General features: G+C 44.9%; 2 protein-coding genes across 4 annotated transcripts in view; both read right to left on the bottom strand.

Annotated features, from left to right (window-relative positions):
• The window catches only part of LOC308470078 (uncharacterized protein), a 108,043-nt gene that overhangs the window by 35,961 nt on the left and 58,528 nt on the right, over positions 1-13,554 (bottom strand). The window lies entirely within an intron of this gene.
• Positions 1-13,554, bottom strand: part of LOC308469605 (uncharacterized protein) — a 118,812-nt gene that overhangs the window by 65,123 nt on the left and 40,135 nt on the right. Inside the window, exons 2-4 of one of the 3 annotated variants that reach the window (XM_080992306.1) lie at positions 8,949-9,111; positions 3,878-7,622; positions 2,012-3,787 (exon numbers count right to left, since the gene is read on the bottom strand). In XM_080992306.1, the coding sequence (XP_080848432.1) occupies positions 6,034-7,622; positions 8,949-9,111 (1,752 nt within the window). In that variant the 3' untranslated portion in view covers positions 2,012-3,787; positions 3,878-6,033. Of the gene's footprint in view, positions 1-2,011; positions 7,623-8,948; positions 9,112-11,044; positions 13,013-13,554 lie in introns of those variants that run through there. The other 2 variants (XM_080992308.1, XM_080992307.1) reach the window with 2 other exon arrangements.

Genomic DNA, 13,554 nt, shown 5'->3' with positions numbered 1-13,554 from the left:
AAAGGCTCACATGCTATAGAAATGAGTGTCTAACGTGTTTTAAAATGCCCTTAAGCAGTTTTTTCTCCCCCCCCCCCTTTTTTTTTTGCTGTGTTGGGGGGCTGGGTTTCTGGTTGGGGATTAATTTGAGTATAACTGTTTTGTTTTTTGTTGTTTTATTGGTTGTTGTATAGTTTGTGTTTTGTTTTTAAGGGGCAGGATCAGGGCTGCATGGGAGTGGGCCCCAGCCAACAGAATGGCTGGAGCAGGTTCCGGGGGGGGGGGGGGGGATGCACTGGGACATCTGATCTCAGTGATCATGGGCAGGAGGAGGAGTTACGCTAAGACCAGACCATGTCATTACCAAGGAGGCAGGATTAATCATTGTTCAAAGACCATCCCTGCCTCTGGGTCTGGTCTTGACCGGATGGATACTGGAATCAACAAGGGAAACCCACATGACCTGAAGGTGTTGCTGGGCAGTTTAAAGCAATATCAGAATGCTATTAAAATCAGTTAAAATGATTTACATTCTTTATACAGAAAGAATGCAAGCAGGATGAAAAGAGTATCCTGGCAACACACCTCCCCCCTGCCCAAAATCCAACATGAGGCAGAGTCCTGCAGACCTATATAGCAGGGCTCAGCAAAAAGCAACCATGGGCCTTGATTTATTTAAGAAACATCCTACTTTTCTGCTGCCATATCCTTCCTTTCTTCCATCATGAAACTCAATGTGGTATACGTGTGGCCTCCTATCAAGACCCAGGACTGCTTAGCCTGTTCTTGTTGTTTAGTCGTTTAGTCGTGTCCGACTCTTCGTGACCCCGTGGACCAGAGCACGCCAGGCACTTCTGTCTTCCACTGTCTCCCGCAGTTTGGTCAGACTCATGTTTGTAGCTTCGAGAACACTGTCCAACCATCTCGTCCTCTGTCGTCCCCTTCTCCTTGTGCCCTCCATCTTTCCCAACATCAGGGTCTTTTCCAGGGAGTCTTCTCTTCTCATGAGGTGGCCAAAGTATTGGAGCCTCAGCTTCACAATCTGTCCTTCCAGTGAGCACTCAGGGCTAATTTCCTTAAGAATGGATGTGTTTGATCTTAGCCTCGGCAACAATATATCCTACAAGCCGGTGTCATTCAATCTTGGGTCCCTAGATGTTGTTGGACTACAACTCCCATCATTCCTGGTGCTCTTAGCCAACAACGACCCAACTCTGATGAACTTGGTGTTAGGCCGGAGCCTGCAAGTAAGTGTGGGAACCTCTGGCCCTCCAGATGTTGCTGAATTACAACCCCCATCAGGCTCAGCAATTGTCATATATGGCTATGGATGAAGGAAGGGGGATGCTGTCATTGAGAAGAAGTTGAAGGCAAGGTACTCTCTCAGTCTCCAGTGATAAGCACCAGAGCAGCCTGTCCAGTAAAGACATGGATGAAAATGCTGAGGCACTGAGTGCTTCTGATCCAAAACATTACCCTTTTCCAGCACACTCCATTGCTATCCATCCCTCTCCAGTTTTTCATTCCTGCTGTTCACCAGCCCCTACCCCCACAGCCAGTTTTCTGTATCCACTGACCATGTGCAGTTCTCATTGCATGGCTTTGGCTATCTTCCCCCCCCCCCACCTAAAAATTTATTGGATATACGTAACCAATGGAGCTGCCTCAAGGTTACTGGTACCTCCCTCTCTTCCTTGGAAGAAGGGTTCCATTTTGGCCACATAAAGGCTGGCAGCTAGGAAATTGAATTGGCTATTTGTATACGGGATTTCCTCACAAAGAGGGGGTGGCTCTTGCCATCATGTCCTGATTGTGAGTTTTGCAGAAATGCCTGGATGGCCACTGTTGGAGCCAGAGAACTGATGGATGTCAGGCCAACCCTGCATTCTTATCCCTTGCCCCAAGCTCTCTCCACAGTGATGGGAGGTGGGCCAGGAAATAAACATTTTTATACATAAGAAAAGCAAATCATGGACTGAGAACATTAAGTTTTGTAAAGTTAAACATGTTATATTATTTTCTTTTTTTCTACCTGTTAAGAGATTGTACATAATGTTTGTATAGACATGCAATTTTTTTAATCAATGAAGAATATTAATTTTAAAAAAGGTTGCCATTAACTTAATCTTCATTAGATCTGCTTTTAGCACAAGCATGTGCCACTTCCACTGCCCATCTTCCAAATCAGAGTAGCAAGCACACGTATCCTGTAGGCGCGGTTGGCTCTTCCTTTTTGACGTCGCTGAGACTCTCCCCCCCCCAAACGAAACAACAGCCTCCTTTTAAGCACCCCGACGGTCCCTCCACCATTGCTCTCAAGGCACATGTGAGATACACGTGCTTCGCTCTAAGGCCTTGTGGCGATCACACAGGGCCCCCAGACGTCTGACAGTCTATTGACCCTGTGCCACCACCGTGATTGCTTTCTTCGCTGCCCCCACCCTGCTTCTCACGGAGACACACGGAGCCCAGACAGTTGTTAACATTAACAAATAATCAAGTTTATTTTTAAATGCAGGAACAAGCGTATGGTTTCAGTTTATTTTTCTCTTGTCAGTTTCTTAATCTTAGTTCCTAACAACTCCAAACTGATTATTCCAACTATCTATCTGACTCAACCTAATAATTCCTCTCACTCTCTCACAATACAACTCAACCAACCCACTGCCTATTCCTCCCTCTTCCTTCTCCAATTCCCAAACCTCAACTGACTTTCAAAACCTCCCACTCCCCCTTGCATTCTCACTGGCCAATCACATCACACCCATTTTAACCCTTTCCTTATGACCCATCCTTTTTTTAAAAAAATCATATTTATTAAAGTTTCCAAAACACAAAAGATAGAAATACAAAGAAAAAATAAAAATAAAATACACTTAAAACCTTACTTTCATTGCCAACTTTATGGGACTCCCCCATCCCCCTCCCAACTGTATTTCCCTTTCATTAATTTGGTTCTACAAGCTCTTACTCCCAATTTAAAACTTAATTTGTTTAACCCACTATTCAATTTAATTTATACAGTCATTCCACCATCCCTCATCATTAACAGAAAAAAATTTTCCCCCAAGGTCCACCCCAGTTTCCTTCCACGAATTCCCTTTTTTAATAAACACGTCCAATCAAAGTAAAAGATATACAAAAAGATATAAAAAGATATAGAAGATAAAGGATATAAAAGGATTCAAAAAATAGTTGCACAGCCTTTGGATTCCAAATCTCCCCCCCCCCCCTTCCCTGGTTTGAATTCCCCATATCCATCAGTCTGTCTATTGTCAGCCTGGAGATCTCAAGTCCATGGCCAGTTTTTTCCCCAGTTCCACCTTGCCGGTTTTTTTTTAATTTTTTTTTTTTAAATGATATTTAACTTCAAACATCCAGTCTAAAAGAGGCCCCCAAAGGGCCTTTAGTTTCCTTGGTCTTTATGGCTCCTCCCTTGTTCTTTCCAAGTCGTAATCAGTACTTTGTTCTTTTTTCTCACTTTCTCAGGTTTCTTTTCCTGTTCCGCTGCTAAAACGTTCTAATTCAGAAATTTGGTACCTCTACAGAAGTTGTTGTTTGTTCAGGAACAAAAACTTACGTCCAGTCCCTTCCTTTCTTCAATAGATAATTCTATTGTCTCCTTTAATATAAACACCTCTGTAGACGAAATACTGTTTCAGTTTTGCAGCTTTCCCAGAAGATAGCAAGTCCTGTACGATTCCAAGAGTATTTTTCCTCTTACGACCGTTCTTGTAATGTCCCGAAACCCCTCTAGGGGGTTTGTAGTAACTTTGTTTCCTCTGATCCAAAAGTCAAATTGTTATTCCTTATTTTCGACAGTTTATATCCAAATTGTAACAAAACTAACCAGCAAAGTCCTCATGGCAAAGTCCTCTTTATATTCTCCAACTTTGACAGCTACTTTGACAGCTGTCAAAGTCTCCGTCTCTCTTCACCAGGCTCTCTCACGAATCGCCCCGGTTCCCTGGGGGGGTTACATTTTCATTCTCACCCTCCACTCTTCTCCTCCAGCACAGTTCTTATAATTTCCCATCGTGGAATTAATAATTTTTATCAATAAGCAGAAATAAGCTCCTTTCTCGACCTTGGTTGCCCAATCCTTGTTTTAGAATGTTTACAATAGGGGGGGGACTGACTTCCTTTTTGGATCTCCCCCGCTCGTGCCGAATCCGAAAAAAAATTCTTTTTTTCTCCCTTTAAGCCCGATTTCCAAATTACTCACGGGTTGTTGTTTATAGTCCGAATTTTCAATAGAAGAAGTCAGCGCTCTCCGTCGAATGGCATGTGGCTTCGCTCGGCAGGGAAAGCAGAGGACTCACAGCACCACGCCACTCCCCGGCACCCATTCCGTAGCCTTTAAAAAGGCTCCTTCACGAGTCGGGAGGGCGCTAACGGTGCCCGCCGAGTCACCCATGTCCACGGGCTCCGTGCCCGTGGTTTTTGAGGGTTCCCGCGTCGCCGGCGCGGTAGGACCCAGCCCCTGCCAAGCAGACTCCCTCCGGAGCTCGGAGGGAGTCCGCCATTCGGCGATGGTGCCAACCCGGAAGTCCCCTTATGACCCATCCTAGGAGGCAAACGCCACAGGCCTCCTGAATCATCTTGCAATCCAAGACAAAGGGATACACTCCAGTTAAAAGCACGCTTGCTAATTACAGGTGCGCACTAAGGAGAAACAAGAACTAGCCTTGCAAGGAAAAAGAAGCATCCCCTCTACAGTGGTACCTCGAGTTAAGTACTTAATTCATTCCAGAGGTCCATTCTTAAACTGAAACTGTTCTTAACCTGAAACACCACTTTAGCTAATGGGCCTCCCACTGCTGCTGCACCGCCTGTTCTCATCCTGAAGTAAAGTTCTTAACCCGAGGTACTATTTCTGGGTTAGCGGAGTCTGTAACCTGAGGTGTATGTAACCCGAGGTACCACTGTACTTCTCTTCCCTTTTCCGCTCACACCCACCCAAGGGCCAGGCCCATGCTTTCTCCCCTAAACCAAGACCTAACCAGGGACCCAGCTGAGGAGAGCTGCACTGAGGCGCATTCATGGGAGCCTCCCTCTGAATCTTCCCAGGAGCAGGAGGACTGTATAGATTTGGACTAGTGGTTTGCAGAGGAACATAGTTCAGAAGGCAGAAGCTGGTAAATACTGGATGCGGAACAGCTTGCAGAAGAAATGGTTGATCCTTGCCTTAATTTGTAACTCAACGCCTTGAACATCAACTAGCATTTCTTTTTAAATGCTGAGAATGCTTTTATTGTAGCTTTTTTATTATTATTTCTATACCCCCTTGCTAACAAAGTATTTTTATACATATGAAAAACAAATCTTGGATTGAGAAGATAAGAGTTTGTAAAGTAAAAAAGGGCATTAAAAAAAAGTTTGTCTCTGTTCTGAAATTTGGTTTTAATGTAAAGTGTGTCAATATATTTAGCTTTGTTTATAAAGCAGAAATGACCAGCTGCTCCTAGAAGCTAAAAATAAGCTCTGTATCAACAAAAGTTGTACCTACAATTATTCATAATGAAAAGTTGTAAAACACGTGATACTTTCCACCCTTAAGCTTTGGAACTACAACTCCCATCGATCTTGGCCATATGTGCTGAGTCTTATGGGCGCTGTTTCCCAATATCTGAGGTATCCCATTTCCCTGAAGCTGACAGATGCTGATCCACAAGACAAGGGCAGCCCATCATTTTGGCATTGAAGGGCAAAGGTCAAAACTCCACAGATTCATCACAGACCTTGAGCATTCCAGAGTCACAATATCCCCGTTTATCTAGCAACAACTTGCAACTTACTTTCTACATTTAGTATATGTCACCTTCATTACTTTAATATATATATGTGTGTGTATACAAATTTAAATACAAACACCAAAACATCACACGGATCCCATGCATTTAAAATTGATATCCACCTTTATGAGTTTCTTGATGTGAAGTAAACAGTGAACCTTGAGTGGAACATTGCATACATTGATATGGCTTTCCACCTGGGTCAATTCGCTCATGAACATTAAGGTCTCCACTCCTTCCAAAGCTCTTTCCACATTTACTACATCTGTGGTTTCCCCCCTGTATGAGTTAGCTGATGTTTCCTAAGACCTCCACTTTGACAGAAGCTCTTTCCGCACTCCATACAATTAAATGGTTTCTCCCCTGTGTGAGTTCGTTGATGTGTTCTAAGTATTCCACTTTGAATGAAGCTCTTTCCACACTCCATACATTTAAATGGTTTCTGCCCTGTATGAGTTCGTTGATGTCTTCTAAGTGTTCCACTTTGAATGAAGCTCTTTCCACACTCCATACATTGAAATGGTTTCTCTGCCGTATGAGTTTGTTGATGTGTTCTAAGGGTTCCATTATGACTGAAGCTCTTTCCACATTCAGTGCATTGAAATGGTTTCTCCCCCGTGTGAGTTCGTTGATGTATTCTAAGTGTTCCACTTTCACTGAAGTTCTTTCCACATTCAATGCATTTAAATGGTTTCTCCCCCGTGTGAGTTTGTTGATGTATTCTAAGTGATCGACTTTGACTGAAGCTCTTTCCACATTCAATACATTCAAATGGTTTCTCCCCCGTGTGAGTTTGTTGATGTATTCTAAGTGATCGACTTTGACTGAAGCTCTTTCCACATTCAAAACATTTAAATGGTTTCTCCTCCGTGTGAGTTCGCTGATGAGTTCTAAGGGCTCCATTATGACTGAAGCTCTTTCCACACTCAGTGCATTGAAATGGTTTCTCCCCCGTGTGAGATCGTTGATGTCTTCTAAGTGATTGACTGTGACTGAAGCTCTTTCCACATTCAATACATTTAAATGGTTTCTCCCCCGTGTGAGATCGTTGATGTATTCTAAGTGATCGACTTTGACTGAAGCTCTTTCCACATTCAATACATTTAAATGGTTTCTCCCCTATGTGACTTTGTTGATGTGTTCTGAGGGCTTCACTATCACTGAAGCTCTTTCCACATTCAATGCATTTAAATGGTTTCTCCCACATGTGAGTTTGTTGGTGTCTTCTAAGTATTCCATTATGTCTGAAGCTCTTTCCACATTGAATACATTGAAATGGTTTCTCCCCAGTGTGAGTTCGTTGATGCACCCTAAGTGCTACATTCTGTCTGAAGCTCTTTCCACACTCCATACATTTAAATGGTTTCTCCCCCGTATGAATTTGTTGATGTCTTCTAAGTGTTCCATGTTCACTGAAGCTCTTTCCACATTCAATACATTTAAATGGTTTCTCACCCGTGTGAGATCGTTGATGTATTCTAAGGGTTCCACTATGACTGAAGCTGTTTCCACATTCAATACATTTAAATGGTTTCTCCCCCGTGTGAGTTTGTTGGTGTCTTCTAAGTGCCCCATTCTGTCTGAAGCTCTTTCCACACTCCATACATTTAAATGGTTTCTCCCCCGTATGAATTTGTTGATGTATTCTAAGTGTTCCATGTTCACTGAAGCTCTTTCCACATTCAATGCATTCAAATGGTTTCTCTGCTGTGTGAGTTTGTTGGTGTATCCTCATTCTTCCACAGTGACTAAAGCACATTCCACATTCCCTGCATTTAAACTGTTTCTTTGTTCTTCCCAATGAATTCACAGATGGCTCCGTAGAATTCTGACCATCGTCTTCCTCACCTGTTTGGGAGTGTGTGGGGGGGAGAGAGAATCCTGTTAGACTTTTAAGAAAGACAAGAAAGAACTGAACACACGTCAATCCCCATGTGCACCTTCTCTTATTTGAACACCCTCCTCCATTCTTCACTGTCCTCTTCATGTTCCAAGTTTTTAGGAATGCAGATGAGATAATGGCAAGAGAAACCCATGATCACTCCATTCACACCTAAGAGAGCACCATCATTTTGTAGTAGAGATCTACGGTGGAACTGGCTTATAAGACATTTCTGTTTCAAGTGAGAAAATGATCTCAGGCTCCAATAGCAATCTCTTCTATGAATAAGAAGTAAAACTGAAGTGTTCTTACGCCACAGGTAACTGTAAAGATATTTTAACATATTAGAACCTAAACAGAGCCTGCTGGATTGGGGAAAGACCCACCTAGTCCAGCATCCTGTTCTCACAGTGGCCAAGCAGATGCCCAGGGAAAACCAGCAAGCAAGATTTCAGCCCAAGAGCCCTCTGCCCTCCTGTACTTTCCAGAAACTAGTATTAAGAAGCATTATTGCCTAGGACTGCAAGGACAGAGCACAGACACCAGCCTAATCATTTTTTTTCAAACTATCCTAATTGCTGGCAGTCATTGTCTCTTTGTTGGTTTTGTGCACTTAATTTGAAATTTGTACCAAGGTTGTAGCACTGTAACTCCATGTCAGCTTATGCATGGACATAATTACAGGGGCGCTATAAATTATTATCCCACTCACCCACTCACACACAAACCCTGACTGTAAGACTGGCATGTTTACACAATTCGCTTATAATAATGGCCACCCTTGGTCTTCATATGCCCAATCCTATGTGAACAGGCTCCAGCCAGAGGAACTGTGTATCATGATAACAGGTCCTTTGTCCCGAAAGCCCACCAAACTGGGGAGGTGCATGCATCTACTGTATTTGGATGCTGGTGAAATTTATCACTCTGATCCAGTCTTTAAAAAAATAAAAGTAATATAAACTATTTAAATATACGAAGTTTACATAATGACGGGAAGCATTTCCATAGCCCCTTCACCCATTTTTTCTGGATTGGTGTGCATCATTATTGTCACTTAATCCTGTAGTGGAAATAACACTAGAGATTTAAAAGCATAGAGAAAGGAAATCTGCCCCCACTACGTTATGAAAGGGATTCCAAAAACAAAGAGCTGCTTTGGAGAAGGCCTCACCCCTTCCTTCTTTCTACCGCATGGCCCTTCCTGCCTTTGGTCTCCTCTCCATCTTTTCCTCTTTCTCCCTCCACCATCCAGCCACCCATGTCCCCATCTCCTCTCCCCTGGAACTCACCAGATTTCTCCGAGGGTCCCGGGAGGGGATGCTCAGAGGTTGTAGGGAGGGATACAGGAGACAGCTTGACCAGGTCAACTGTCCATCTTCCTCCGTCCATCCTGACCAGGTTTGTAGGTTCAACTTCTTGAGGAGCAAAGAAGCCAGGGCAAGTTGTAGCTTCCTGGGAGGAAGGAAGAAGCAAATGGAGTCTTTAGAAGCCCCTATTGGGCACCCGCTTCCCAAGAGCCTCCACCCATTTTCAAAAGCCTTTGGCAATTCCTTCCGTCTGCCTGTCCCTTCTCCCTTCCCAAGGCTGGCATGGTATGGGCAGTAGTGGCCTTGTGGCAGTTGCCCAAAGGGCCACAATAAATGTGATAATGTTTACCCCTGTAAATCCTCAAGTGTGCTTCTAATACAGAAGTTATGGTAGCCTGTGCTTTATGAAACTGATTATTTTGCAAGTTGCCGCCCCCCAATTGGGGCAGAAATACAGCTAATATGAGAATCACAAAGATACAGCTGAAAGTTAGAACGTGAGTCGCCACATAATGCAAATGGCTGCATGTAACACAGGTTCCCAACATGCACACCAACACAACGTAACAGAATGCTGTGGGAATCAAAACTTAATCAGCAGAAATTGCCAGTGCTTATCGCACATGTGTATTATAAATAAAATGAGGTAATGATGAATATGAGGAACGTGAAACTCCAAAGAGACTTTTTAAAGGGTGGGGGTACATAACAAAAAAATTAAATTCTTTCGTCAACAATAAATATTAATACAAGGAACTGCTGAGCAAAAACAAACAGGAGCATGAGCAGAAGTGCTTGCGGAGAGGGGCAGGGCCTTCAAAGGTCTCATAATCGACCCAAAACAACACGGAGGTCTACCTGTCGATTGCAGTCCACCGCTTGGACATCCCTGATGTATATGATTGGTGGAAACTGAAATTCTTTGTTTGACATTACATATATAAATACCACTGCCTGGAACACCAGACAGGGTTGCAGTTTTGTGAAACCATCCAGCTGTAGCCTATTGCTTTGCAATAAACACAACTCCTATCTCCTCTCGTTTCTAAGTTTTATTGACGTAAACTCAGGATATAAGACATTTTCTCGCTTACGACAGCCTGAAAGTAAATCCCGTGGAATATAAGGACTGCTCTGAATACATGGGTGGCCCTTGCATGGAGAAGGAAGCCCCTTCCTTGCATCTGGACCCCCTGGGAGAGGCGGTGGGTCCACCCACTGCTTCCTCTGCCCTCACTGCCTCCTCCTCTGTCCTGCAAATACCCTCTGCTCAGGGGAGAGAGGCAGAAAGAGCCTTCAAACCCATCTGTTTCCTCCTCCTCCGCTGCCTTTTCTTGCAGCAGCCCAGTGAGAGGGGAAGGAGCCGCAGCGCCTGGTTCACTTCAGATACACAGAAGGTTTACTCATGTTGTGAATGAACAAGACCTCTGCCTTCCATGCAGTGGGAGTGGGTGCGTTAAAAGTGGGGGAGAGACCTCCCCCTCCTGTCCTTTTGGGGAATAGGAGCCTTTGCCTTGAGTAAACAACCTAGATGGCAAGTTCTCAAGAGAAGCACTTTGGAGCACTGCTTGCTTGCTCATGCAAGGTGTGTCTGCACCTCAAGGACAACATACGGTACATATTTACACCACGTGATTTCTTAAAGAGGGCATTTATTTAAAATCGAAAGCAATTTCTACAAAAGACTTCAATGTTTGGTTGCTTTGGGTGTTTTTTATTTTGTTGGAAGCCGCTCAGAGTGGCTGGGGAAACCCAGACAATGGGCAGGGTATTATTATTATTATTATTATTATTATTATTATTATTTTATTGCGAGCCTTGCCAGCAATACTCAAATCTCACCCCTTTCCCGCCTCCTTCCCTGCAACTCCCTTTGCCCCAGATCTGGGCAGGAGGAAGCTTCTCTCTTTCCACAGTGGAAACCCCTCCCCCCCCCCCTCCACCTTCAAGGCCCCATTAATAGAAACAGCTCCCTTTCCTCCCTTCTCTTCTTCTCCCTGTCCCGGGGCTTCATCTTGGACCCCCCCACCCCTTGCCAAGCCCCTTCCCTCCTTCCCCGCCACTGGCTTTGCACTCACCCGAAATCCTGGCGATAGTGGCAGCGACCCTGGGCAGCCGGGCAGGAATGGGAGCCCCCTCCTGGGAGGCAGAACATCTCCAGGGGATAATTGTAAGGGGAAAGCCTTGCAGTTCCCAGCCAATGGGGAGAGAAGGGGGGGAACCTGGGCTTCAAGTACAGGGAACAGATGCTCCTTGCTTTAAGGGTTAAAGCCAGAGAGTGCAAGCTGCTAGAGGGGAGGGTGCTGCTGCTCTATACTGACTTGGGAAAGGGGGCTCGGCTTAATTGGGGTTGGGGGTGGAGAGAGAGCAGGCAGGGAAGTCGCAGGGGTTGCAGCTGATTCAGCCTCTTTGCAAAGAAGAGACGGTGGCCTCTCCCTGAAGGTACGCTCTTTCTCACTCTCTCTCACATACACACAGATCACATGAAGAGCCCTGTAGTTTGATCAAGCCCATCTAGTCCCGCACCCTGTTAGAATCATAAATCGTAGAGGTGGAAGGGGACCCTGAGTGTCATCTAGTCCAACCCCCTGCAATGCAGGAATCTCAGCACTGTCTCCTCATGGTGGCCAAGCCTGCAAGGAGGATCGGAGCCCAAGTGCATCCCTTCCCTCCGGCGGCTTCCGGGAACTGCTATTCAATTAAGCATAATAATAAAAATAATAACAATAACATTTTATTTATATCCCGCCCTCCCCAGCCGACGCTGGGCTCAGAGCGGCTAACAACAGTAAAATGATACAACATTCTAAAATCATTTCATTATAAAATCAGTTCACATCAGATTAATGGCAACCATTGGGCTAGAGTACTGTGAGGATTGCCAAGGGAGGGGGTCAGGCTGTGCCTTGGCCAAAGGCCTGGTGGAACAGTTCTGTCTAGCAGACCCTGCGGAAAGATGTCAAGTCCCACAGGGCCCTAGCCCAGAGCGTTGCACCAGATCGGAGCCACAGCCGAAAAAGCCCTGGTTCTGGTTGAGGCCAGCCTAACCTCTCTGTGGCCCGGGACCTCCAAGATGTTTTTTGTTTGAAGATTGTAAGGTCCTCCTTGGGACATACCAGGAGACGTGGTCCCGTAGGTACGAGTGTCCTAGGTTGTATAGGCCTTTAAAGATTAAAACCAACACCTTAAACCTGATCCTGTACTCCACCGGGAGCCAGTGCAACTGGTATAGTACCGGGTGAATGTGATCCCACAGGGAGAACCCCGTAAGGAGTCTCGCCGCGGCATTCTGCACCCGCTGGACTTTCGGGGTCAGTCTCAAGGGCAGCCCCATGTAGAGCAAGTTACCAAAATCCAGTCTGGAGGTGACCGTTGCGTGGATCACAGTGGATAGGTCAGGGCGAGAGAGGTAAGGAGTCAACTGCTTAGCTTGGCGGAAATGAAAAAATGCCGCCTTTGTTATAGCTGCAATCTGCACCTCCATGGAAAGGTGTCGAAGATTACACCCAAACTCTTAACGGACGGTGCTGGCACTAATTGCGCCCCCGCAAGAGATGGGAGTTGCCCCCCCCCCAATCCCCTATCATCCCAACTCAGTCAAAGGATCTGTGTTTTCGAAGGATTTAACTTCAACCAGGTCCTGCGTAACCATCCAGCCACAGCTTCCAAAAATCTGATCAGTGTGTCTGGGGCCGAGTCAGGATGGCCATCCATCAACAGATAGAGTTGGGTGTCATAATAATAATAATACGTTATAATAATAATATTATAACAACATTATTTATACCCGCTCATCTGGCTGGGTTTCCCCAGCCACTAGGTAAGCTCCCAACAGAATATTTTTAAAAAACCAATGAAACATCAAACATTAAAAGCTTCTCCATATAGGGATGCCTTCAGATGTCTTATAAAAGTCAGATAGATGCTTATTTCATTGACATCTGACGGGAGAGCGTTCCACAGAACAGGTGCCACTACCAAGAAGGCCCGCTGCCTGGTTCCCTGTCATTGAGTTGATATAGAGCATCTAAACCAGGGGTCTGCAACCCGCGGCTCCAGAGCAATTTCTTGCATAATAGGAGTTTGCCTTTGTAAAATTGGAGAGCGAAAGGAGAAGGAATCTCAGGGTGGGCTTTTTTTGTGGGGGACATGACTTTTCTGGTCAGTGGGCAGGAGGAGCTTGGGTCTGTGGGATATGAAATTCGTAGCAGTCAGGTACAACATTCCTAGAGTGGACATGCTAGGGAATGCTTTGTGCCACCCAGGAGAAAACTTCCTGTTTCCTCCTGAGCTGGGACAAGCACTTCCTCTACATGTGACTTGAAATAGGTGTGGCCTATTCTGGGTGGTGGAGCACACCTCCTCCATGTGCTTCATTCTTTCTTCTCCATTTTGTTTTTTTCTATGTGTTAGGAGAAGTGACTGCTGAGTCGCAGTCACTTGGGACTAACTCCCTTAGATTATAGTTTATGTATAGATATAGATATAGATATACTTTTGTAACTTAAGCCTTTGTAACTTAATTGTGAACTGAATGAAAATGAATAAACTACCTGTATATTGATTTTAATAAGATTGTCGTGTCTAC

Source organism: Podarcis pityusensis (genome assembly GCF_964106645.2).
Source record: "Podarcis pityusensis genome assembly, chromosome: 2".
Taxonomy (NCBI): Eukaryota; Metazoa; Chordata; class Lepidosauria; order Squamata; family Lacertidae; genus Podarcis; species Podarcis pityusensis.
The sequence above is the reverse complement of the archived record's forward strand: the minus strand, read 5'-3'. Positions and strand labels throughout refer to the sequence as shown.